This window comes from Somniosus microcephalus, chromosome 19 (genome assembly GCF_052327205.1).
Source record: "Somniosus microcephalus isolate GS21.2 chromosome 19, FLI_Smic_1.0, whole genome shotgun sequence".
Taxonomy (NCBI): Eukaryota; Metazoa; Chordata; class Chondrichthyes; order Squaliformes; family Somniosidae; genus Somniosus; species Somniosus microcephalus.
Genome location: NC_141005.1, coordinates 38,929,328 through 38,956,996, shown reverse-complemented (window position 1 = coordinate 38,956,996; position 27,669 = coordinate 38,929,328). Strand labels below are relative to the sequence as shown.

At 41.3% G+C, this 27,669-nt stretch overlaps 1 protein-coding gene across 1 annotated transcript in view; it reads right to left on the bottom strand.

Moving 5' to 3' along the window:
• setd1ba (SET domain containing 1B, histone lysine methyltransferase a) overlaps positions 1–27,669 on the bottom strand; it is a 194,105-nt gene that overhangs the window by 164,957 nt on the left and 1,479 nt on the right. Inside the window, exons 5-7 of the mRNA XM_085961635.1 lie at positions 27,395–27,665; positions 26,765–26,886; positions 19,314–20,525 (exon numbers count right to left, since the gene is read on the bottom strand). Of these exons, the coding sequence (XP_085817761.1) occupies positions 19,314–20,525; positions 26,765–26,886; positions 27,395–27,665 (1,605 nt within the window). The remainder of the gene's footprint in view (positions 1–19,313; positions 20,526–26,764; positions 26,887–27,394; positions 27,666–27,669) is intronic.

The following is a 27,669-nucleotide window of genomic DNA, read 5'->3' as shown; positions in this document are numbered from 1 at the left end:
ATATTTACTGTACAAGTAAGTACAAGTAAGTCAATGTAATGAACACCTAGAAAGACTTGCGTGCCAACTGAACAGACTGCTGCCTGCAGGTGGAAACAAGGTTCCTTCAAATGCAAACATGGAGTTACTCTTGCCCCCTTCAAACAACTGATGTGATACCACCGAACTTTTTGCTGTTCGAACCTTCAATTGCTTCCTGAAAACCCTCCATTTCAACCATGGTTTTCCCCCTCCTCCTCACTGTTCATTTGGTATCCGCCACCATGTAAAGTGCACTGAGACTTCTCTCCGTACTTACTGAGTGTTAAAAATTTCAGTTATTGTTGTTGACGGTGAGCGTATTCGATAAAATCTGATCTTATGCTTTAAAAAGCACCTTACGCTTTTCCAACAGTTTGTGCACGATAGTGATCCCTGGCCAATTTTCCCCTAACTAACCCAGGGTAGAGAGGCCAATTGTAGCACCCCTACTGCCAAACTGATTGAGATCAGCTAAGTCAGTAGAGGGAGGATTGAACCTAGGACCTTCCTGGACCTGTGGCTCTGCTACTCGCTGGATAAGCTCTCCAAGCCATTGGCGGGGAGCCTGTGAACTATTATTCAACCCAGAAGATTGAAAAACATGAGTGTACAGCGTCTGTGTAAATTTATTGATCTGCATTATTTAATATGACACACAATCTAATTGTGTGGTGTATGTAACCTGTTCCACCTTAAGAGAACTTAAGCCTGTTCCACCTTAAGAGATGTACTACTTTCTCTAATTGCGGTGGACGCACATTCCAAATGGCCAGAAGTGATCAAGATGAATACCACTACTTCAGAAAAGACAATTGCGGTGTTAAGAACAATATTCGCAAGGAACGGATTGCCAGAACAGATATGTTCGGACAACGGACCACAGTTCGTGTCGGAAGAATTCCAAAAATTCTTGAAGAATGGGGTGAAACATTATACCTCTGCCCCATATCATCCGGCGACAAACGGGTTGGCCGAGAGATTTGTCCAAACATTCAAAAAGGCAATAAAGGCCATGAACGATGATCAGATTCCGCTACAGCACAAGGTGGACAATTTCCTAATGGCATATCGAAACGCCGCTCATGCAGTGACTAACCAAAGTTCTGCCATGATGTTTTATAACAGGAGGTTGCGGTCCAGGTTGGACTTGTTAAAACCAAATGTGCGGAGGGAAGTGGAAAACAAACAGTTCCGGCATATTAATAACAAGACCACTCGAAGTTTCGACGTAGGACAACCAGTGTTGGCAAGGGGCTATGGAAACGAAAAATGGCAGTCCGGAACAATTTGGGCCAGACAAGGACCTCTGATGTACACAGTAGATATTGGTAACAATGTGATAAGGTGTCATGCGGATCAACTGGTAGAATCGAGAGCAAGGGTCGAACCCATGGTTGCGACAGAGACAACTGTGGAAGACGTTAATGAACCTGAAGCATCTACCTCGGCAGGGAATGTACCTGATGATGATAACACCCAATGCATGGGAGACCAACTAGAGGAGTCATCTCAGCAACAGGAATCAGAGACCACTGAAAGGCGTTATCCAAACCGAATCAGAAGGCCTCCTGAGAGACTGAACCTTTGAACTGTTTATACCTGAAGTTATATATGTTATTATGTTATGTTAAATGGGGATATGACTGTTAAGCTAAAAAGGGAGGATTGTGGTGTATGTAACCTGTTCCACCTTAAGAGAACTTAAGCCTGTTCCACCTTAAGAGATGTACTACTTTCTCTGGCTGCTGTATACGTAATACCGGTGGTGACCACCGGTATATAAGCACTGTGTAGTAATATTGTATTTAGTAGTAGTCCTGACCTCCAACCAGTAAAGACCTGTTGAACTTTAATCTTGTAGTCTGTTAGTAATTACAACTAGAACACACAGACTTAACAAATTGAATATCCAAATTGGTCTATTTTTAACAGTTTGATAGACAAAAGCTAATCAATGAATGTTAAGATTTTAGATACAGTAAAGGTTTTGTCACAAAATCCAGTTTAATGTATTCTTTGGCATTATACAGCAAATAAGAGGTATAAACTCTACTTCGAGCATAAACCAGGGAGGGAATATATTAAGCAATTACACCTCTGTTGGATGGGGCGGCAGGGGGAGAACAGAGCCTCTCCAGTTGTGTCTCCATTCATTCCCCACACTATATTTGTTGACTAGAGATGAACTTTAGGTCTATTCAGTTTTGGTTTGGATGGCAGAAGGACCAAAAATACAGATACCAACACCTTACACTTTTATAGCACTTTTAATAGAAAAATCTCCCTTAGTACTTCATAGAGCAGGACAGGAATGGAAGCTGCATCTTTGTTAAGAGGTAATCTAAAGCTTGATTGAAGAGATGGGTTTTAAGAAGACATTTAAAATGGGAAGACAAGAGTTGGACAGTAATTTGGTGAGTGAGCTGAATTCCGCCTCCCCCCTCCCCACCCCCCGCCCCACAAAAGGTGGAAGGTGAGGGCACTGAAGGGTTGGAGGCAAGTAGAGAGATCCAGAATTCAAAGCCGTTCCCTTACTGCCAGCTAGTCACCATGGATCAGATCCACAAAGCACACTGCCTTGTTTATCAGCCACTAAGGATTGGATACATAGCCAGCATTAGACCACAGGGGAATCTGGGCAAAACCCCTCCTCCTCCTCCTCCTCATCCCCCAACCACCATTAAACTGGCTTGGATCAGATGAAAGTTCACCATTGATCACTAGGGACTACAGACAGACGCCCCTCCCCTGATCACTCAGGATCGCATATATGATTTCCCACCACACCTTCAGAACCCATCCATACTAATCGTTTTTGGACAATTCCCTTTAAACACTCCAGGAATAAAAACTACACCAAAAAAACATTAAAATAAAAAGAAAATGTTTATATATTATATATATCACGGTAAACTGACAAAATGTGCAGTAATTGGTAATTGAGGAGCCAGCAATAAACAAAGTAATAACATACAGTGCCATAACCCCCCCATTAATACTAATTATGCAGGCAGTGCTACAGCAATGAAAATACTGCACTCCAGCCAGACTCACTCACGTGATGAACTAACAATAGCTGTTGTTATTTTTCTACAGGTACCAAAAGGTACTGGCAACATTGTCTGGCAATATATTTTTTTTTCTGAGCTGCGACAGTTTAGCTCCAACCGCTGATTACAAACACAACCCTGGGGAAATCGAACTAAAGTAGCAACACAAATGCTAAATCTCCAAGGCACAGGACTCAGCGAATGAAAAAAGGAAACAGCATGCAACATTTGGAAGTATGTCTACCAGCTTATTTTAGCAACTCCAGCTGATCTGCTCCAGGTAATGTAATTATTGTGCAGCTAATTAAGTGCAGACAGGACCAGAGGAGATGACATCTGAAGTAACGCAAGTCTGTTGAAAACCGAGATGATTACACAGGGATGCATCACCTTAAAAATCCCACTCTGTAGCTTATGTCCTGTACCCTGTAGTAGGTTTGAAGCAACTTAATATCTAACCTGTAGAATTTTTTTAATGAGATGGATTTTTTTTTTGCTATACTAAATAATATAGTTTAAATAGCTAGAAGTAATGATGGTTTCAAGTGTATTAGAAATGTTCACTGAGGCATTTCCTTTTCCTGAATAGCTCAGTGGGGAAATGCTCAAAGAGAGAGTGCAGCAAGCAATTGCCTTTATTATCCAAAGCAGGAGGGGAAAATTTGGCCAAGATTCCCAATGATTCCCATCCACTGACCCTGCTGAAGGTGAATGTGCATGAAGATCAAAGGAGGAAATAGTTCCATGCTCCCTACTTTTGAATAGGACATTGATTTTCACTGTCCACTCACACATGAAGAATGGCTAGTGGAGATGGTACTGAAGGGCTGCCACCAACCTTACCACCACTACAACAACAATTTGCAATTATATAGCACCGTTCTAGTAAAATGTCCCAAGGCGCTTCACAGAAGTGGAACCAGACAAAACATTGACACTGAGCCAAAGAAAGAGATATTAGGACACAAAAGCTTCATCAAAAGGAGGTCGGTTTTAAGGAGCAGAGAGATTTTGGGGGATTAAAATAATTGGAGAATTGTTTGGTTTTCAAATTAAAGTTTAATTTCCATACAAATTGCTGTTGCCGTTTATTTTGACTGAAAAAATCTCCAGTATTTTTATGTCTTGGGCTAAATAGGCTATTACAAATTTCACAAGTCTACACTGGATATTCTCTTGTATGTGGCTTTACCAGTCATAGAATCATAGAATGGTTACAGCATGAAAGGCAGCCATTCAGCCCATCGAGCCCATGCTGGCTCCCTGCTCAGCTAGTCCCAGTCCCCCCTCCCTCTCCCGTAGCCCTGCAAATTTTTCTCTTTCAGGTACTTATTTCACTCCCTTTTGAAAGCAGTGATGGAGTCTGCCTCCACCACCCTTTCAGGCAGTGCATTCCAGATCATAACCACTCGCTTCGTAAAAAAGTTTTTTCTTACGTCGCCTTTGGTTCTTTTGCCAATCACCTTAAGTCTGTGTCCTCTGGTTCTCGACCCTTCTACCAATGGGAACAGTTTCTCTCTATCTACTCTGTCTGGACCCCTCATGATTTTGAACACCTCTATCAAATCTCCACTCAACCTTCTCTGACCTAAGGAGAACCACCCCAGCTTTTCCAGTCTATCCACGTAACTGAAGTCCCTCATCCCTGGAATAATTCTCGTAAATCTTTTCTGCACCCTCTCAAAGGCCTTCACATCCTTCCTAAAGTGCGGTGCCCAGAATTGGACACAATACTCTAGTTGAGGCCGAACCAGTGTTTTATACAGGTTCATCATAATTTTCACACTTTTGTACTCTATACCTCTATTCATGAAGCCCAGAATCCCATAAGCTTTTTTAACTGCTTTCTCAACCTGCCCTGCCACCTTCAACAATTTGTGCACATATACCCCCAGGTCTCTCTGTTCACACACCCCCTTTAGGATTGTACCCTTTATTAGTTTATATTTCCTCTCTTCATTCTTTCTACCAAAATGTGTCACGTCGCACTTTTCTGCATTAAATTTCATCTGCCACATGTCCGCCCATTCCACCAGCCTGTTTATGTCTTCCTGAAGTCTATCACTATCCTCCTCACTGTTTACTATACTGTTTTGTGTCATCTGCAAATTTTGAAACTGTGCCTTGTACACCCACGTCCAAGTCATTAATATATATCAAGAAAAGCAGTGGTCCTAGAACCGAGCCCTGGGGAACACCACTGTATACCTTCCTCCAGCCTGAAAAACAAATGTTCACCACTCCCATTAGTGGACCTTGTGTCCTATACAAATCAGGGGTGCACCTTTATTGCTCAATATCTAGTTACCATGATCTGGAGTTCACAATATAGATCCATTATTGTGTGTACTAAATACTATGATCTTGCATATGCCACCATGCACACTCTCATGTCTTGAAGATGGACTCAAAGATACTTTAGTAAGGCAAGGCATGGTTATAAACCAACAAGCTAGTTCATTTAATAGGGAATATATGAATGAACAGAATACAGTTTTCCAGTTAGATACGACTAGTTCCCAGTGCTCCTCATACTATGAAAATAATAAATCGTGCTGCCATTCGGGGTGGATAATCACTCTTCAAGCTCACTGGTTGCTTACAGGTTGCATAGATTTGTACCTCAGCCTGAAGTCTCTCTCTATCTAACTAGAGAAAGAGTGCGTGAGAGAGAAAGAGCGTGAAATTGATCTGCATCTCTGGATGACGAGAGAGAGAGAGAAACACAAAAGCTCTGACCCTCCCTCAATTCTGTGTTTTGAAGATTGGCCCAACAAAGCTATCAAGTTACCACCTCAAATTAAAAGCCACCCCCTTGGCATGGGGGCTGGCATTGCCAGTATGTCAGGTCCAGCAAAGCCTCCTGCTGGGTACAATGAATTCAAACCTGTCATAGCAAGAAATATCGAAGACCAGATATCAATGAACTTCATTACCTCAAAGCTGTAGGAGGCAAAATTAAACACTCTGATGTTTATGATGGCTCATCTGCCTCATATTTCACTGCCCTCTCCGCAACTCCAGAAACCATCCTAATCAACAATCTTAATGGCTTGTGTAGCTCTGGGAGTTAATCTTTTCCAAGCTGAATCTAACCATTATAGCAATATAACAACATGAATAAAACAAAACTCCTTCCAGGCAAAATAGGTACAAGTTCAAAAGCCATTAGCAGAGATTCAGCTTTAATGACATTAGCTGCATCATTTCAATGTTCAAAACCCAACTATTCTTAATATTTTAATACTAGAAATATAACATAGGATACAGGGGCTAAGGGCTCGAATTTCCAAGCCCCGTGGAGGCGGGTTTGGAGGCGGGAGTGGGGGGAAAATTGCAGAAATCGGGGGGCACGAACCCTTCCCGCCCCCAACCCCGTTTCCCAGGAGGCGGGTACCCGACCTGTACTGGGAGCCGCCTCCCCGAGGCGGGAAGGGGATTAGTGCCAATTAACTGCCTGTTAACAGGTAGTTAACAGGCAGTTTTTGGCCGAATCCCTATTTTTAGCCCTGAAGTGTGGGCTGCCCGATGGCTCCAAACCACGCCAAGTTAGCGAGGCGGACCGTCGGGCTGAAGGGCTTGGAGGGTTCGAGATGTCCGGTGTTCAGGCGAGTGATGGGTGCATGAATGCAGAGGTAAGTGTGTTTGGTGTGTGTAAAGTGTTTAAATAAGTTTTACTTACCTTTACAGCCTTCCTTCCTTCAGGTCTCGGGAGTCCCTCATCTCATCGGCACAGAAAGCAGAATGGCCGCGAGCTGTCAAAAGTTGCAGCATTCAGCTTTCTGTTCTGGAGAGATTTCTAACTGCGTCTGTGGAGAAGGACTCAAGTTAGAAGTCAGATTGTCAGTGTTTGACAGCTTCACAGAGCTGTCAAACGCTGATATTTTATCTGACACAAGCTCTTGACAGATGAAATGTCAATCCCTGACGTCACCTGTAACCACTGGGTGGACTCAACAAGGTCAATCAAGGGAAAATCATGTGGGTTGGCCACAAATCGATGGAGGCAGGACTACAACCCAAAAAGTGGGAGTCCCGCCTCCATTACGTCCCCATTGACAAAATCCAGCCCTAAGTATTTGTTTTGATTTACAATCAACAATAAAAAGACTGAAAATAGGAAAGCCTTTCACTTTCTATCACCAGTTAGTCTTCATCTCATTCAAATCTACTGATTTGAATCTCGAGTTGCTGACAGATATTTTAAAATAACTATTAGGAAAGCACAACAAATAAAGCAATCAAATCCACAAATATGCAAATAGGAGAAATATAAATGGGGTTAAAAAGCAGATTAGCCAGTAATAGTGTGACCATCCAGGTCTTACTCCATACAACAGGATTTCAGACACCACTGACAAGTCCATATGCCAGACCTTCAGTATTAATGAACCAAGGAAAATGTAAACTGCACTTAGAAACAGATGCTAGAGCAAATGTTACAAATCAGCAGGAAAAAAATGATAAAGACAGACTTCTACTGGGAGGTTTAATGAAAAAACACCTGCTTGAGCCTGTCCAGCACAGCGACACTGTGTTACTAGGTTTCCCTCAAAGTGTGAAAGCCATGTCCAGGTGCATGTGGATTATGAGGGTCTTTACCACAAAAAGACCCTTTTTCTTGCCTTTCCACTTGAACAGATCAGTACTATACTATTTCCCTATTCTACATGATACATGAGATAGTAACATCTGGGAATTTGGGTGGCCTTCTGGGAATTTGGGTGGCCTTCAATTATAAATAATTTGCACTTATGTAAGTTTATTATTTTCTTTTAGCGGTGTAAACTTACAATTCACTAGGCAAATAAATTCACTACTATAACTCAGACTAATGCATATAATGTCAATTCTAATAGCAGATGTCGAAGCAGAGAGTGACGTTTTCTAAATATATATTACAATGAAATCATCTCTATTTTACTTCCTACTCAGCGCCTCCTATTGAAAAGGTATTAAGTTTGTAAACCTACCATCAGTCAATCTTGGATCAAAAAAAATATTGCATGCATAGCTGTTCTGGCCGCATCTTATGGATTAAAAATAAAAACAAATGTTACACCTAAAACCTGCAAAAATACAACCAGGCTTCTAGCCATCAGTTATTTAAAAATGCATGTTTAACATTAAATCGGCAATGAGATGCCATTGGAATAATTAAGCAGTTTGTCAGAGTTCACAATGACTACTTGCGGGAAAGTCTGAGGTAAAAAAATAAAATCAGGGACAGAAAAAAGCGCCATTATGGCTTATACCAAATGACAGTCTTAAGAAACAAGTTACACCTCAAACAGGCGTGGTCACTTGCTGAGCTCTGGTATATTTTTGCTGAGTTAACTTCTTGAAAAAAAAAAGTAACAAAATGCAAAATTTTACAGATATGGTCTGTAGTACTCAGAAGTAGAATTATTCCAAACTTGTGTTGTATTCCAACACAATGATAGATTTTTTGAACTACATAAGGAACTAGTTCCAAATATACAAAAATCTACAGGTCAGATGAAAAAAAAAAAAATAGGATTGACATCAGCAATATCCTACTTATCCATTCTTGGCCAATTACCTTTCGATATTTGTTTGCCCAGCTGGCTTCAGTTGATTGAATAAATGACCTACACTCTCACCAGTCTCTGTAGCTATGCTGCAGCGAAAGTTAGGAGTTTGATCAGCACGTGAAGGTTTGAAATTGGGAGCACCCCCGAAAAAATAGTGCTTTCACTCCATATGTAAAATTAGCAGTGTAAGATGGGAGGATGGCGGAGGTGCAAGAATTGCAGAGAAATGTGGGCAATGGATGTAGGGCAAGTGGAGGTCAACAGCTACTTATGTTAAAGTACTTAAAAACAGCCAACATGGACCCCTGGATACAACAGTAGTAACGAAGGAGACTGGGCTAGATATAAATAGCTGGACATTATTCCAGTCAGGTGAGTTATGACAGCTTTTATCCAGCTCACTGGTTGAAATACTCCATGGTAGAGGATCTAACTGTGGTAGTGATGGTGGGATTTAAAGTAATTGATAGAAGGATTAGAGGGGAGTCGAGCAGAAATCCCTTTACCCAGAGTGGTGGGGGTCTGGAACTCACTGCCTGAAAGGGTGGTAGAGGCAGAAACCCTCATCGCATTTAAAAAAGTACTTGGATATGCACTTGAAATGCCGTAACCTACAAGGCTATGGACCAAGAGCTGGAAAGTGGGATTAGGCTGGGTGGCTCTTTTTTGACTGACACAGACACGATGGGCCAAATGGCCTCCTTCTGTACTGTAAACTTCTAGGATTCTATATGGTTGGAGAGGAAGAGCTGAAATTCTGGTAAGACCAGTCCCATTCTGCAGTAACACAAGTCCCATTATGCAGCCATAGGAGCAAGCCTCAAGAAACATACTCGGACCAAGTCACCCGCCTTCCTGGTAAAAGGAGGAAGCACAGCAGCGTGCGACAGCAGCAGAGGTCGAACAGAAGTAAAAAAAAGTATTTAAAAACGGCATAAATGTTTCTTAAATGGAGCAATTCAAATAGAAACTTTTTTTAAACTAACTATATTTCATGCCCTTCAGAACCACTATTGCCAAAAGTAGCAAACTAATTTCACTGAATTGTAATCTTTTTAATTTCCAGGGTTCTACAAATACTACCACTGACAAATGACACACATTTCCCTATGATTCTGAATATGTATATGAAGTGTAATGTCTACTACTGAGGCATCTACATCAAAAAGGAAACAAAGGAACTCCTTCCTCAATGGAATGTCAAAGAAAAGGTCATCATTGTGTTAATGAGCAATAAAATTTGACTTTGGCCAATTGTGCTATCTCGAGCCATGCAAGGCAGTTTTTAGGGTTTAATGTATAAAATGCTTAAAATGCACCTCTAATTTTAATCACATATTTGATACCAGATCATTCTATGCTGTATAACAAAGGTGAACACACTTGGGAGTTTTGGAAACTTCGAGAATGTGTGAGGAAATGTGGATGGAAAGATCTTACTGAAAAACTTTGTCTTCACTTTTACAGCTCCATACCCGATTTCAGTACTCACTGAAACAAAGCCGAAGAACAGTAGTAGTTTCCAGAAATGTTTGCAAAGAAGCCAACTGACTTGAAGATAAACTTTTATTTCACCAAGATTTACAAAACCAATTCCATACTAGAGTGGTCTCTCTACAAACACCATGAATACTGAAGGATCCATTCATATGGACAACAAATTGCATTCATATAGCATTCCTCACAAGCAGAAAGACATCCGAATACTTTACAATAACAAAGATAAGGATATCGTAAACACCAAGTATGGAAATAGGGAGACAAAATGGAGAGACTAAGATGGACAACCAAAGGCATAGGCAAAAAGGACTATTTTGAGGTTTTTGGAAGCACGGAAGAAGGGGAAAGGTTTAAGGAACTAGATAGAGAGATCCAGAGCACAAGAGTGAACAAACAGACATCAATGGTGGAGCTGAGGAAAAAAGAAGTCCCGTGTTAAAGGAGTGGACAATGCATGCCAGGTTATAAAGCAATCGAGAGCACAGTCAGGATAGGGGCGGCCATGCAGAGATTTGAAAAGGAGAAATACAATTTTGAAAATTGACACTCTGGGTCACGAGGAGCCAGGAAAAGACAGGGTGACGGGAGTCTGGGGCTTGGTGCAGGCGAGGACTTGGCTTGCAGCATTTTGGATGAGCTGAAACTTGCGAAGGATCGATGTGGGGAGGCCAGCTAAGAGGGCATTAGAAAAGGCAAGTCTCAAGATAACTAAGGCATGGACAAGGATTTCAGCAGCAGAAAGGGAGAGAAAGGGATGGAGGCACAAAAACTGCAGAAGTAGACAAAAGAAGTTTTGTCTAACCAGACAGGACTGATTATACAATCTACATATATTGCCAGTAATTCGCTTATTTCAAGGTTACTTCAACATGTATTTGATTGGACTGTGCAACAATCCTTCAAGGACTTGCAATAGAAATTAGCTGCCAAAAATAGAGGTTTGCTCATTCCCACAACACTATAAAGCATTGTGTATTATAAATGTATAATAATTAATAATTTAAATGCAATGCATGGGTATTACAAAATGTGCAAATTATCTGAAAAGTTAGAGGAAATCTGGCACACCAAGAGTTAATCTGGCAGTAACTGTTGAAGGATTGACATTTTTATGCAGCACCTGTCTACTTGATTTTTTTTTAAAACATCTGTTGTTCCAAGTTAAAAGTCGTCCTTATCCAGTCTTTAGGTTCCCCTAAGCATATCATTCTCTGGCTCAGCTGACCTGCCTGGGAGATCTTTGCCAATGTTACTCTATAGCCATCCATTAGGAGACAAACCAGAGTGGCACTTTTTTGGCTCCCCCGTTGTTTTGCATCCCACCCTGCCCAGGAGACAGCTGCCTCGCCCCATTCTCCTCCCTACAAAGACCAACTGAAGTCAGGGCTGTGTTGTGAGAAGTTGTGCAAGTGTGAAGCAACACCACCTCAAAATATAATATGCTGCACTTGCAGAGCTGAATAATTCAAAGTATTTTAATGGAACAGTAATTTCTGGTTCTAATAGGGTTTTTATTTTAAATTCGCCTTTGTGTGTTACTACTACTGATAAGAACTATCAGGCGGACACAAAATAAATACTATCTGCCAGCTCCCAAAAAGAAAAATGTATATATTTTGGCAAACTAATTGTAAATCAGTACCAGTCACTGAAAATCTAAGCAGTGCTTCCACAAACACATTCTTCAATGATCAATTGAAAATTACCAAAGAGCTGATTTTTAAAAATAATTTGACATGTGGTGCCTCAGCCTAATTTTTGTTTTCATCCCAATATCCAGTGTAAATGGTGCAGATATTTGACTGCACTGGACACAGCATGGTCCCGAAAGACCTCCACGCCAGAACTAACCACCCCAATAGCCAAGTTAGTACACTGGCATTTGCCAGACAACATGGAAAATTGCCCAAGTATGTTTATCCACAAAAAGCAGGACAAATCAAATTCAGCCAATTACCACCTCATCAGCCTCCTCCCAATCATCAGCAAACTGATGGAGTCATAAATAGTGCTATCAAGCAACACCTACTCGCCAATACCCTGCTCACCAATTGCACTGGTGCCAGCCTAGATTACATGGTCAAGTCTCTGTAGTGGGACTTAAATGCACAAACTTCTGACTCAGAGATGAGAGTCCTACCTAAGCCAAGTGCCAGACAATTATCACCTCCCAACAAGAAAAGGCCCAACCACTTCCCTGACCGTCGACAACATTGCCATCACCAAGGTCACACACCATCAACGTCCTAGAGGCCAACAGTGACTGGAAACTTAACTGGACCAACAACACCAACACAGTGGCTATGAGCAGGGGCAGAGGCTGGTTATGCTGAGTGTGTACTTGGTGATGGCAGCGTTATTGAAGATAATGGAGGTGGTTGGGCCTTTTCAAGTTGGAGGTGGTCATTGCCCGGCACTTGGACATCAGCCTTGGCTTAGCGGTAGTACTCTCATCTCAAAGTCTGAAGGTTGTGTGTTCAAGTCTCACTCAAGAGATTTGACCACGTAATCTAGGCTAGCACCAGTGCAATACTGAAGGATTGATACAATGTCGGAGGTGCCGTCTTTTGGATGAGATGTTAAACCGAGGCTCCATCTGCCCTCTCAGGCGAGCATAAATAATCCTGTGGCACTATTTGTAGAAGAGCAGGGAAATTCTCCCGGTGTCCTGGTCAAAATTTATCCCTCAACATCACTAAAACAGATTATCTGGTCATTCTTCCAATTGTTGTTTGTGGGATGAGATGAGTGGCTCTTGACCCCCTCAAATCCTCTCCAGTAGCTGCATGGCTGAAATCAGGAGGCTCAAATACTCACCTGGGTAGGTGCAGCTGCAACAACATTCAAGAAGCTTGACACCATCCAGGACAAAGCAGGCCACTTGATTTGTGTCTCTGCCACTGAACTCAATATACAGCCCCTCAACCACAGGTGCACTGTTGCTGCAGTATTTTCTATCTACAGGTTACAGTGCAACAACTTCCCAAGTTTACTTCAACAGCACCTCTCTGCCCCATGACCTTTACCACCAAAAAGGACAACAGCAACGTCAGGGGAATATCATTACCTCCAAGTCAAACACCATCCTTACTTGGACATCATCATTGTGGAGGGCTATCGGCAGAAGGACTGCAGCAGTTCTAAGTGAAGGCCCTCAACTCAATGGGTTGGATTTTAATACTGGAGGCGTGTAGGAGGCGGGACTACAACTTTCGGGGTTGTAGTCCCGCCTCCATCAAGTTGTGGCCAACCCACACGATTTTCACTGGGTTGACCTTGTTGAGCCCGCCCAGCGGGCTCAGCAGGCCAATTAAGGGCCACCCGGCAACAGGTGATGTCACAGATTGACATTTCAGCTGTCAAGAGCTTTTGACAGATGAAATATCAGCATTTGACAGCTCTTTGAAGCTGTCAAACACTGACAATCTGTATTCCAAGTTAATTCCTTCCTCTCAAGCTGATTTAGAGATCTCTCCAGAACAGAAAGCTGAATGCTGCAACTTTTGACAGCTCGCGGCCATTCTGCTTTCTGTGCCGATGAGATGAGGGACTCTCGAGACCTGAAGGAAAGAAGGCTGTAAAGGTAAGAAAAGGTAAGTAAAACTTCTTTAAACACTTTACACACACCAAACACACTTACCTCTGCACTCATGCACCCATCACTCACCTGAACAACGGACATCTGGAACCCTCCAAGCCCTTCAGCCCGACGGTCCGCCTCGCTAACTTGGCATGGTTTGGAGCCGTCGGGAATCCCACACTTCAGGAATAAAAATAGGGATTAGGCTAAAAACTGCCTGTTAACAGGCAGTTAATTGGCACTAATCTCCTTCCCGCCTCGGGGAGGCGGGTCCCAGCACAGGTCGGGTATCTGCCTCCTTTGAAACTGGCATGGAGGCGGGTTGGGGGCGGGATGGGTTTGTGCCCCCCGATTTTGAGATTTTAACCCCCCACATGCCTCCAATCCCGCCTCCACGGCCCAATGAAAATCCTGCCCAATGTGTCTAAAAGGTCAAACTGTACAGCAAGAATCAGTGACACTACAATACATGCCAAACTATTACATAGAAAAAGTTAAATCTGAACAGATATTTAATGTTAGCAGTAATGAATTGCACTAAATATACTGTAATAATTGGGGGTTATCGAGAACAGAGCACACTTAAGAGGGAGTGTAATCTTTAAAGGGCACCCTTGTACCAACAGGATATAAACCACTGTACACTTGCGCTGCATCATATATACATATGCTTTGCACATATTCAAAACATATGCTGGCATACATCCCAGTAGGGACACACAAGCAGGCTACAAGCTGGAACCAATTATATTTCATCAACAATCAGAACACAACTCGCTACAGTTTGTGAAAATGTGCAGTAATAAAAGACAAAATGAAGAGGTCAATAGTTAAATGATATACTAATAATAAGGTATAGATTGTTACCTATGAAGCTGTATCAAGTGCCTTCTAAATTAGCAATTCTTAAAAAATGTTTTGTACGAATTGTTGTATGTATGCAAAATTAGCAACAGTATGCAATCAACCAACAAGGAATGTCTAATTTTCTCTACATTCTTTTGGACATCACTCTGATGTATAGCAAAGCAAAAAGTATGTTTTTCAACTCAGTTCTGAAACCTTGTTTGTTGCAATATTTAGCATAATACTGGTCTAGGCCAGGTCAGGTCAAAACCTAATGAGCAGCAGCACAGAATAGAATATCAGACCAAATCATAGAGTGGCCAAGCTGTGAAGATTCAACTCATACATGATGACTGGAAAAGGTAATTGGAGATTGGATACATTCAGACCATTTACATCAGTTGGATTCTAATCCACTCACAGTGCTCTTTGTAAGAACTTTCAGAGTGGTGGCCAATCTAATTCCAACAGCATTTCTTTCAAAGGCCATCACCCTATATTTGCTTTCTTTCCTGCTCTGTCCCACCTCTGTCCTGAAGGCAAGCCTTTCTTCCATTGAGGGCAACACAACCAATCCTGCCCTCGTCCAACAACCACATACGTACACGATCCAGCGGCACACTATCCCATCATCAGCGCCATGACGTAGAATTAACCGAAGGTCAGAGGGAGTCCGGCGCTGCCTGGCAGCAGATCCAAGATGGGAGGAGCCGGGCCACGTCAAGTGTTAAAAATCTGCTTCTTTTAGAGCTCCGTGTGGGCCAGGAGGAGCAGGGGTGACTGCCCCACTGGGAGTCCTTGGGCTTCCCCAGGCCTGGCCACCACCCCCAATCCCCTGCAAAGCCTCCTTTCACTGACTGCCGGGGACCGTACTCACCGGTCCGCGGCTGCGGCCTCCTGCCGTTAAATTCCTACCACCGCCCACCGGCCAGGCGTCAGGTGGGAGTCAGTGGAGATTTATTTAAATGAGCTCCTGCCAGGGCTCCACATCCCCCGGCCTTGTGGGGTTTGTTGCCCGCTACCGGACTCCCCCGCACCCTTCCTGTCCTCCCGTTAATATCAAGGCCACAGAGTGGCAACTCAGAAGGATTTTTAATACATACAAAGTGATGAAGGCATGTGTTGCACTTACAAGTGTAGGGCAGCTGTATTTGTGTGTTCCGGCCCTTATCAAAAATAAACATCGAAGTATTTTTGGATATCATTCAGATGGAGCCTGGATTGGGAATAGTAGTTAAAATCGAATAGGGTGCTCAGCAGTTGAGAAAAGAACTGTGCACATAGCTTCGAGAAACACAGGCTGCAATTTATTCCGCAGTGCTGTAATGAAGAAACCTGCTAGAGGTTTAGGTGCACTAATATATACAAAACGCAATAACCTACAGGAGGAGTGTCAACATCAATATCCTCAAAATTAAACACATAAAAACAATGATTAATTTCAACATATTTGTTTTTTCCCCTTCTGCATTTGTTAACTTTTTAATATTTTTGATTCAATAAGGAGCGCTGATGATATAGTTAAGGAAAGTTGGCTTGCAGTTGATCTCATTGAAACATAAGATTCTGAGGGGGATTAACAAGGTAGATGCCGAGAGGTTGTTTCTCCTGGCTGGAGAGTCTAGGACTAGGGGGCATAGTCTCAGGATAAGGGGCCGGCCATTTAAGGCTGAGATACGAGGAGGAATTTCTTCACTCAGAGGGTTGTGAATCTTTGGAATTCTCTACCCCAAAGGGCAGTGGACGCTGAGTCGTTGAGTATATTCAAGGCTGAGATAGGTAGATTTTTGGATTCTTGGGGAATCAAGGGATATGGGGATCTGGTGGGAAAGTGGAGTTGAGGTTGAAGATCAGCCATGATCTTATTGAATGGCGGAGCAGGCTCGAGGGGCCACATGGCCTACTCCTGCTCCTAATTCTTATGTTGTTATGTTCTTAGTAGGGTAGATACTGTTTGGTGCAGTGTGCAGAAGTTAAACTGAGAAGCTTGCTGAAACACCCTAGGTAAACCACTGTATCTCCCATCAAAGTTACTTCACAGTCAGGAAGCCCAAGTATGTTATCAGAGCTAACCACTAAACAAAAGTGTAGAAAAATGTACAAAATCCTGTTGAAGTTGACCAGAGTCCATTTCTGCTAGCACGGCACATTCAAGCACCAACAGGGCAGGCAGATGATGGAGTGCAGGCTTAATTCTACACCACCCCCTTCTGCACCATGGAGTCACGCTGCTAGGACAAGATGGTTTATTGGAGGCAAGGTGCCTTCCCACAAGAATATGGGGGGGGGGGGGGGGGAAGGCAAGAAAATGGTAAGGAAATCAAAAAGGGATAAAGAAAACTGTGGGACCCCAAAGGGATCCCAAGAAGGATGTGATAATTAATAAATAAAGAATGGTAGATCATCTTAATGATTTATTTGTGTCAGTATTTATAAATGAATCAGAGGACCACATTCTCCATATAAAATTTAAATTTAAAAAGGCAAGAAGGAAGAAAACTAACAATTACCCACAAAGAAGTGACAGACAGACTAAGGACACTGAAAGGGAGCGAGGATGGACTTCAAAACAGCTTAGGAAAGGAAGAGGCACAGGAAATTGGTCACATCTTGATGGGTATCCGAAGAGAATCACTAAATACAGGAATTCTGCCAAGAGACTAGAGATATAAATCTGGTACCAATTTATAAAAAAAAAAAGGATGGAAGGTTAACCCAGGGATCTATAAACCTGTGAGCTTAGCATTGGCAGTCGGGAAATAACAGAATATCTGGAACGGAAGCAAAGTGAAACATAGAATGATAAAAACCAGTCAACATGGCTTCATTCTGTTGGGTTCTTTGAATATTTAAAACTGTGTTAGCTCAGTAGAAATCAGTAGATTTAATATACCTAGGCAATAGGAAAGCCTTTGACATAGTACTACAGAAAATTACTTTACAAAGGACCTGAGCTTTTGACATTGATAACTAACTGGTTGCTTCAGAGGATGCTAAGGGAGCAGCATCGACATGGAAAGGAGTGACGAGCAGAATACCATAAGGATCTGGTCTGGAGTCATCGTTTTTTCCAATGTGTTAATGATGTGGAAAGGGAGAGTAATAAAGCTCTTCGAATTCGACAATGGTAGCAATTTGGGATGGGTTATAAATAGTAGGAAAAAAGTGCACCAGTTGCAGAGGAATCGGGACAGGTTCGGAGAATTCCCTTTTGAAAGCCGTGATCAAGTCTGCCTCCACCACCCTCAGTCAGTGCATTCCAGATCCTAAACACTCGCTGCATAAAAAAAAGTTTCTCCTCATGTCGCCTTTGGTTCTTCTGCCAATCACCTTAAATCGGTGTCCTCTGGTTCTCGACCCTTCCGCCAACGGGAACAGTTTCTCTCTATCTACTCTGTCCAGACCCCTCATGATTTTGAACACCCTTAAAGTAGAGCACAATGTGTACTGCTGGTAAAAAAAAATGAGCTTAGGATGTCTAGCTTGAACGACTGAGCACAAGTCTCAGGATGTGACAGTTAGCTATGCAAAGCACTGGTCTGCCCCGACCTAGAGTAATGTGCACAGCTTGAGCATCATAGCACAGAGGGGAATATCTGGCCTTGGAGCAGTACATAGAAGGCACCTAAGCTATGAGGAAAGACTAAAAGTACTAGGGATGTTTACAATAGGAAATAAAGGCAACTCTGAGGTGGTCTTATTGAAGTATGAAAGGAACAGACCCAGGATGATGATGAGAGACTAGAAAAACAGAGAAGGTTAAGGGAGGATTTAATCGAGGTATTCCAAATAAATATGAGGGTTTTGATAGAGTAAATAAGGTGAAACTGTTTCCACTGGTAGGTAGGTCAGTAACCAAAGGACACAGATTTTAAATAATTGGCAAAAGAACTAGAGGGGAGACGGAAAGAAGTTTTATGCAGTGAGTTATAATGTGGAATGCACTGCCTGAAAGGGTGGTGGAAGCTGATTCAATAGTAACTTGAACAGAAAAATAAATTGTATGGCTATGGGGAAAGAGCAGAGGAGTGGGACTAATTGGAGAGCTCTTTCAAAGAGCCGGCACAGACACGATGGGCCGAATGGCCTCCTCCTGTGCCATAAAATTCTATGAGTGTATTAGGCCCTGTAACGGAAGCTATGTGCTGATAGTTATAAAATTGAATAGAATGATTTGCATTGAACTGGTTTCACTGCTATAATTGTACTCCTTAGTGTATTCAAAAAAGTGATTATTAATACCAACACTTTTCAAAAATACAAGTCTTTTATATTGGTCTGATTGTTGGCATCATGTGCCCATTATTTGTGTTTTTCTCATCTCTTGGCCTCAGGTTGAACAGCAGCAATTTAATGAAACTTCAGGCCTATATTTTGCCAAACACTGGACTCATTAAAAAGCAATGCCAGAGTCTGCTGTATAACTCTGGCCTATACAGTTTGACCAGGAATTCTAACTAAGTTGTAATTAAATGGTTAGAAGTCCTTTTCCTCTTGGCTACGGCCATTTCTACTAGAAAATATATTAGAAAAACCAGCAAAATATCATAAAATAAAATCCATTACAATAGAAAGCATGGCTACTATAAAATGTTCTGATTAGCACATGAATTGACTGAAAGTCCACAATTAGGATTAAATTCTAGCACCATTTTCCTGTAAATAACTCTCAGGAATCTTGTAGGAGATGACGTTGCCTCCGTTCAGGTAGTTCCAAAATAACAATGTATACTTTATAGATATTGATGTTATTTTACTTACTTCTTCCAGTGCATCGGGAGTAGGTGGAGGTTCAGCGGCTTCCTTGTTTGCTTCACAGCTCTCTGCTTTAGCTGCAGGAGTCCTACCATCTGAAGATGTGGAAAATCTGCTCATCTGACTGGACTGATCAACAGGTGTCATACTGGCCTCTGATGCCGACCTTGAGCTCTGATTCTGTTGAACAGTTTCAAAAATAGGATCCTCATCATCCGAATCTGGTAGAGGAGTTGGACTAACATCCTCTAGGCCTGTGCTAGAAGGACGAGAGGATGGAGTAGGACCTCGCTGAAGCAACTGAGTGTTTGACCCAGAAAGTGGTAATGGAGAAAGCTGGGAGGAAGAGGAGGATATGGGACTGTGCTCCATTTTAACGTCAACATCAGATTCTTGGTCGAAGAAAGGGAGCTTTGTCCGTTGCTCCTTCAAAAGCATCTCAATACGTGAATCTAAACTGTTTGGTTGTGTTGAGCTGCTAGGTGTTTCAGACGTTAGGGTTTCAGGAGTCGCAGCCCTTTCAGGAGATTTGCTAAAGGAAACAGGTGTTTGATCATTTGAAATGTTACTCTCCGAAGGAACTGGATCTTCTGCCTTCTCCTTTACAGGCACGATGTCCAAATTGGCATTATTATGCCCAAAGGTTTCAGATGGTGGCACAGGTCTTCTGTAATCGTGGTCTCTGGATGTCTGACCATGTTGTTGATCCAGAGTACGGGAATACAGTGGTTGGGCAGAATGCACGTTTTGGTACGGAGAAAAGGCTGACTGGTAGTTTGTCCCAGACTGGCTTGCTGAAGGGTTATGCGAATATGATCCACCCTCTGAGCGAGCTGACTTGTAAGTGTTAACTGGTAGCTCAGGGCCTCTGTACGATCCCGTGTTATGCGAGTAATGGTGTCCCAACCTCCTGAAGGAATCTTGGTAATTAGACTCAGGTCTTCGGGATTTGTACCCAGATTCTTGTGAGTAAGAATAAGCTGGTGTACTCGGTCGACTGGAATAGCTGGAATCCTGCGAGTAGGGGGTTCCCAACCGTGGTGTATGTGGTGTGCCTTGAGACGACTGCGGTGTATACTGGCTGTATGAATTTGGTGTATCCTGGCGACAACTGGAATAAGCAGTATCATGGGAAAATGGGGTACTACTATTTGGGGTTACAGACGGTCCCATGGGAAGATAATTTTCACCAGTTCGAAGTTTCTGGGGATCATTAACCTGTGGCAATGGGTGGGAGGAGGAAAAAGACAAAGTTTTAGCCAAAAAGGAAAATCTACACAAACAAATTAAAGATAGGTCATAAACATCTAATTTTCTGCACCGACATCTAGTACTTTTCTCAACACCAAATTCACACCACATTATACCAGAACAGAAATAAAGTTGATTAAATCAACTAATCTTTCAGCAAAGAGAAAAACTGAAATTACACTTATTTATATTATCCCCCAAAAATCAACCTGTAATTAGGATTGTGGCTCTGCTGTGAAATTAGCTGCATCAGTTAATCAGCTTTATTACCACAGAGGTGACAGGTTTCCAGGCCTCGGCTACTGCCACGCCACAGGTGGCCCTTAAGAAGATGCACACCTTCTGATCGCCTGTTCCTGTGGGCGGAATGCCCTGTTGTTATTCAGTGTGCACCTCAGATAGGGATAGAACAAAGCAGATAGAACTAAAAAGACCCATCCTTCCATTGTGTAGTATGGCAGCATACTAATGTGCTGCACCATTGCAACTGGCCTGAAATATTTATTTTCCCATCAGCTCCTTTTTATCATTTCTGCCAAATCTGCAGCATATACCTTGCCCAGGCCTTCATCGTCACAGCTTTGCTGCAGGACAAGACAGACAGACATGGAAACAAGCTGACAGACTCATCCCCATTCCACCCACCCACCCATCCCCAAATTAGTCTGACTGAGATTAGAAACTAATAATGCAGCAAATCACAAACACAAACCCATGGTTAACCACTGCCTATTGTCTGAAAGTATAGTTTTAAGTATTTGTTTTCAAACAACATGCACATTCATTTTATATTAAAAAAGGATCAATCAAAAAGTGCACCATGTTGTCAGGCCAACTCCCTAATTAAATGATCAATAAATAAATTAGTCCAATAGAATTAAATGATTTTAAAGGAAAAAAATAATACAGTGGTGTGAAAAGATTTGCAGAAACTCAAAACTTGAATTACTTATTTTTTCTCTATTTTCAGATTTAAGCATAACTCGATCAGAAAGGAAAATTACACAGTTATAAATAACTTTAACTAAATTACAATTACATTTCTACAAAGGTTCAGTAGCATGTTTCTTGAAACTGAAACAAGACTAATCATTGTATTATCCAAATTCAAAAGAAACTACGCAGTTTTAAATTGAGTTACTGTGCAGTACTGTCAAAAAGGTAGTTTCATTTAAAAAGAAAATGGCTGGAAACTGCTCTTTAAAATATTACTTTAGCTCCCTTTAAGACAATCCCTCATAAAATGAATATTTCCATTAATAGATATTAAAGATCCAAACTTGTCAATGCACCCACATCATTACATTCACTGAATAATTAATCCAACTCATATTAGCTGACTTTTTTGGACTCTGATTACCAATCTACCTGCCCAAACTACTGTATATAGGTCACCTCTTCAAAAATATTGAAGACATTTATTTCACAAATCTATTTAATAATAGAAATATAAGCGCTCAAAACCACCGATATCAGAAAACTGCCCATTACAATTAAGCAGGAAATGAACTATTCTTTTACTACAAGTTCCTAAAAAACAAGTTATTCATTTAGCAGATTTAATTTATATATTCTTAGTTCAGCTTTTTAAAATCAGTCATTTCCCCCTCCACCTCCCCTTTCCACACCCCATTTTCTCCCGACTTTTACTGACACTTGCTGGAGTTCAGTTCCACTATCTCACCAAAGTGGTGTTTCTTCAATGTGTGAGCCAATAGTGAGTACTGACAAACTATTTGATCCTGGGAGGCATCACAGCTCGTCTTGATCCTGTCCCCACCCACATACACATACTTTTCCAGTATGGGTCTCTGCAAAATCAGGAGCAGGAATGCTGGTTGTTTTTTTTTTCCCCCTCTCCACACTGGACAGTGCACACACCAACTGAGCCATTAGGATTTTTTTTAAATTATTTCATTAATGTAGAAGCAACTACAATACTAGAAATTTATACCAATTGTGAATGCCAAATTATGGATTGCAATATAGAAATTAAATATAACAATTATATTGTTGTGGGGGGGGGGGGGGGGTTGCTTTACAGAGTTAGTGTTGATAAGTTATTTGTATTGAAATGGATTCAATTCATGCCTGGGAAGAGAACGCTGCTCAAAGTTGCAATATCACCTTTGAAGAACTGCATTTTATAAATCCATAATTAAATCTATAAGTTTGATTGAATCTCTGTAACTATTTCATTCTGATCAAGTTTCACTTAAAAAGGTTCTCTTAAAAGGCTGTTAAAATATTACACCATTAATTGGCTCATTGATGGCGCTCTTGTACATTACAGGTAGTAGGCACGCACAAACATTTCTGCTTAACTTATTAGATTTTGAAACAACAAAACCCACATTATAAAAGGGGGCACCTAACAGTTTGTCTGAACAATATCACACTGTGCAGACAGTGACAGGACATCAGTTTGCCCCCATGATTCTCCATATGGTTAGTTAGTGATCCCAGCCATGCGGTTGTGGTGAGGCACCACAGATTTCACCAAATAGACTACTGGTTTCACCAAAGAGAAGCAGAGAAAATAATTTGTAGACAAATCATTCTCATAGACATCCCAGTGCACAGTATAAAGTGGCACTGGCAAAGCACTAGTGGTACGCTAACCTGCCTGCCTGGGGTTAGTGGGCAGCAGAGGAGGATTATAGAAGGGGAACAAAACAAAAAAATTAATGGATTTTTAAAATGGGAATAGAATAGCTGTTACTCTGTACTAGTTAAATACTATATAATTAAAGTACATTTGGCCACTTATGTTTTACAAAGCTTGGCTTTTTTTAAAAAATACAATATTTACACTCACCAGAATATTTTTTTTAATTATCCATTCTCTGTGAAATACTGGCAATTTTTTTTTTTTTTTTTTTTTTTTTTAAAACAAGCATTTTGTCTGCTCAGGTAAAAGACATCTATATCCTAATAAGTGGTATTCTGGCAGTGTGTGTGTGCATTTATCCCCATTATTGCCCTGAACAATTATACACTGAACATTAAAGATTTTTTTAAAAAGCCAGATTGTTACAAATACTGAACTCTTAGAATGGACATTAAGAACATACAGTCTATCCTTAAAGAGAAATTAAAAGTGTTTGCCTCAATAACCCTTAAAGGCAACTTTCAACAGTAAACCACTCCAAGATTAAAACTTATATTCATATAGTTCCTTTTAAATGATTCATAAAATTGGAACAAAAGCTTCTCCATGGAATAAAACTTAATACACAAAGGTGACAAAATACATAATGTAATAACGTAGCAAATTTATATAACCCACACGGACTGAATTTCTATGTATTTTATTCTGAAAACCTTGTCTTAGGTTTTCAAATTTCATCCCCTTTCTTTTCTGCTTTCCTGAAGGCTAGCAGTCAGACGGAGCAGCCCTCTAGTACCTTCTCCATATGGCCATTCTCCATGAGCCAACACTGTGATTATTGGCAGCCTATTCAGCCATGGAGAGCATCATCACCAAGCCTACTATTTTTGTCACTTGGCATCCACATGCACACTTTCCAATAGGGGTCACTGGCTAACAATCTAGGAGTGGCCAATCCCCCACTTCCTAGCCAATGATGTTAAAGCCAATCATAGCACCCTCAGAGCCAATCTGCCCAAGGTCAGCGAACTCAACAAATATATGGGTTCAAGCCTGGGACCTTTCTGGTCTGTATGTTTCAATCACACCAGGTATGTATTTAAACCCATCATATTTTTTAAAAATAGAACATCCTGCACCAATGATGTGAATGCAACATCACTGTAACTTTGAATGGCTCACTAATTTCAGAAACCCTAAAACTATAAAAGTAGGATTATGATATGTTATATTGTGTGCTAAATAACTTTAACATAAGGAACTATGTGAGGGGGTGGTTAAAGACCACAAGTCAGAATGGCCTTGAAACTTGATTCACATATCCCACATCAAAACCTAAAATTGACTATGCTTTGCTCATAGCTGTAACTGGTAATGAAGAGCTCCAAATGGTGCACAGTATAGAATTTTCTGAGAGGGATTTTTTCCTATTCTTTAATTATATTCTATTTTCACAATAGAAAACCTGTAACATAATCCAATAGGAAGAGAAAGTTAGTACCAGAGCCTACAGTAAAAATATATGTATTCATTGAATGAAAACAAATGGTGACATTTCTGAGAGGCAAGTTATAGGAGTCAGTTTCTGAGATTCAGTCTGCCTCTGCTGACCATTAGGCACCACACTGGAGAGTATCATCACAAGATTTTATAACAGGTGTAAAAACACAAAACCACTTATAACCTTTAGCTTATTCTGAGGAGATGGAGTAACATCTATTCAATACCTCTTACATTGTCAACAACAGCTTCCTCAAGCTACAATAAAGTTAACTCCTCTGGCAAGCAACACTTCAATTTAATTAAAAAGTAACCTAAATGTTACATTGGCTGACTGCTGGACTAACATTGCCGGATTAACAGACAGCACACCAGAGTAATAGGAGACAGGGCGGCACCCAGGATTCCACCACTGAGAGTTCCCATTAATTGGCCGCAACAGAAGAAAAAGTGATTTGAGATTCCACACCTGGTCATTGGAAGTCCCTACAGACACTACCCCACAACTCAAAAAGGAAATATCAGCCAATGAATTAGCAATCACCACCTCTCTCACACACTTCCAAGCAGCTAGTTAGTTATACAGTGGCACTGCAACAGGCCTGGGAGCAGATTTCCTGACTAACCTTATGTGGTGATGACTAGTGTATCCCATAAGGTAGACCTAAAGGCCGGGGAACTATATTAAAATGGTCGAGTGGGGGAAAGAGTTTTGTGTCAATTAATTTTTAAATAAATAAATACATTTTCCACTGAAGTATAAACAAAATGCTGGTTGGAATGTAGTGGGGAAACTGGAGCAGACTCCAAACTATTCAAGACTAATTTGTTTTTAAAGATTGAAAAATATATGATTTTCATCTGTTCCTTACTGTGCAAATGTTATTTAATAGCTCTAATCAGGTTGGATCAGATGTATACACAAATTTTAAGTTGCCGATTTATGAGAAGCAAAAGAAAGTTTTCTACTTTTTATAAAGTTGTCAGTAAAACAGCAACTAAACTATAGAATATTACAGTCGCAGTTCTTCGACACCAAGCAAAAAGCTCTATTATTTTCACTAATTAGTCAGACATTTGACATGTCAAAACATGGGACTTTAAAAAGATAGAATTTATTTTCTCCCCTTTGTTGTCTCATGTCCTGCAGCTTTCTGTCCTCTACATCCTTCTTTATCAGAGAGAGTGACAGTGAATCTCTGCGCAGAGTCTATGTCCAGACAGAAGACAACTTTATGGCATGGCAGAGATTGGGCCAAGAAGCTCTCCAGAAATACCACTGTATCCAAACAGCTTTACAGGATGGCAAAGGCTGAATAGTTGTCTCAATGCTACCCTTTTAATGGACTGGGGCACTCTGGGCATCTTCGTGGCCCTATCAGTACTATTAAATCAGCATAGACAAGAGGTGCAATTAACCAGGCACTATAGGGTCCACAAAAGGTTTGTACCCCAAGATGGATCACTTCACCACCTCAGCACAACGCAACAGCCTGACAAGAAATGGAAACCTGACCCAAAAAGGTACAGGGGGCTGTTGCTTAAAAATGTTTACATATGATTTTATGTATTTAATAATTTTACATTTAGTGTCTTATATGAAACTGAATAACAAGAACCTGTAAATTGTCCACCTTAGGAGGATTATTTAAATAATTCCCATATTATAGATTTTGAATTGTTTTAGACCCACTTTATTTCCCAGATTGCGTGGTTCTTTTAAAATTGATGATGCAAGTAATATTCCGAGATCCTGCAACACCTATCTTGCCTGTTGCTAATCTGTCCCGCACTGAAGAAAGCCGCGCAACTTCTGCCAGACTTTTAACAGCAAGCATCACTAAACTCGGCGTGTGCGGAGCTTCATATAATCCCACATTACAGTCAGCAGACCCAGCTCTAAATAGTCACATTCTCGTTGGTAAAAGTAGTCGATAAGGTCTTTTAAACTGACCCCCTGCCCTCCTGCACCCAGTCTAATTTCATTTGTTTACCGGCAAAGTGGGAGGGTCATTGAAACGCATTGCCTCGTTGCACCATGTCAAACGGGTTCTACAGTATCTTTATTATATAAATGTAATAAAACCGTCCATACCTGTCCAAATTCACTGTTTATGACGGGAGAGGTGTCCAAAAAAGCATCGGAACCGACAGGGAGGGTCTGAGGGGTAAAGTGACCACTGACCAGCAGCTCGTAGTATCTCATCCGATGTTCACCTAGAGAATGGCAGGAGTCTGATCACTACGGAGCTTACAGTCAGAACCCAGTCTTAAATTACACACAGGTCTTCACAGTAACTCGTCGATTGGATACAAGCGCTCCCCCTCAAGATGGAATCAACATATTGATCAGAATTTCACGTGACTGTTGTATTTATTAAAAAATCGCCGCGACTTTATAAACTTAGTTTGAACGATACCAAATCATAACAGTTCGATCCTACAGCTTTCGGCCATTCATTAACGTATTAGTGTCCAGCGACAGGACTCTCAAAATACACAGGTTGGGAGGATTTTACAAATCACAGCAGTCCCGGTGTCTGTTTCCTAGCAACATTAAACAACTTGCATTTGTATGTACACGTGACTTGCAAACGACGTTAAAATGAGTCAATATTACATATTTACATTACAGTCCCTGATAATGAAACGAGCGTGGCTTTAAATCCTTTTGGGATACACAGTCGGTCTCAACCCAATTGATTAAAAAGTAACTTTATTGCACCTTTGGTATCGAGCTCCACATGGATGATGTTTCCCATTACGGAAGTGTTGTGGAGGTGCTGGACCGTATCCTTAGCTCCCTTCACCGTGGCGAACAACACTTTCGCGATTCCTAGATGCTTCTTGTTCTTGGGGTTGTAAAGTATCTCCACTTCTTCCACCTCGCCATACTTCTTGCACATGTCTAACAGAAACCCCTCTCGGATGTTGTCGTTCAGCTTTGCAAACGTTACCTGCTTGGGAGGTACGGGTCCTACATAATGCTCGTCGATCTGT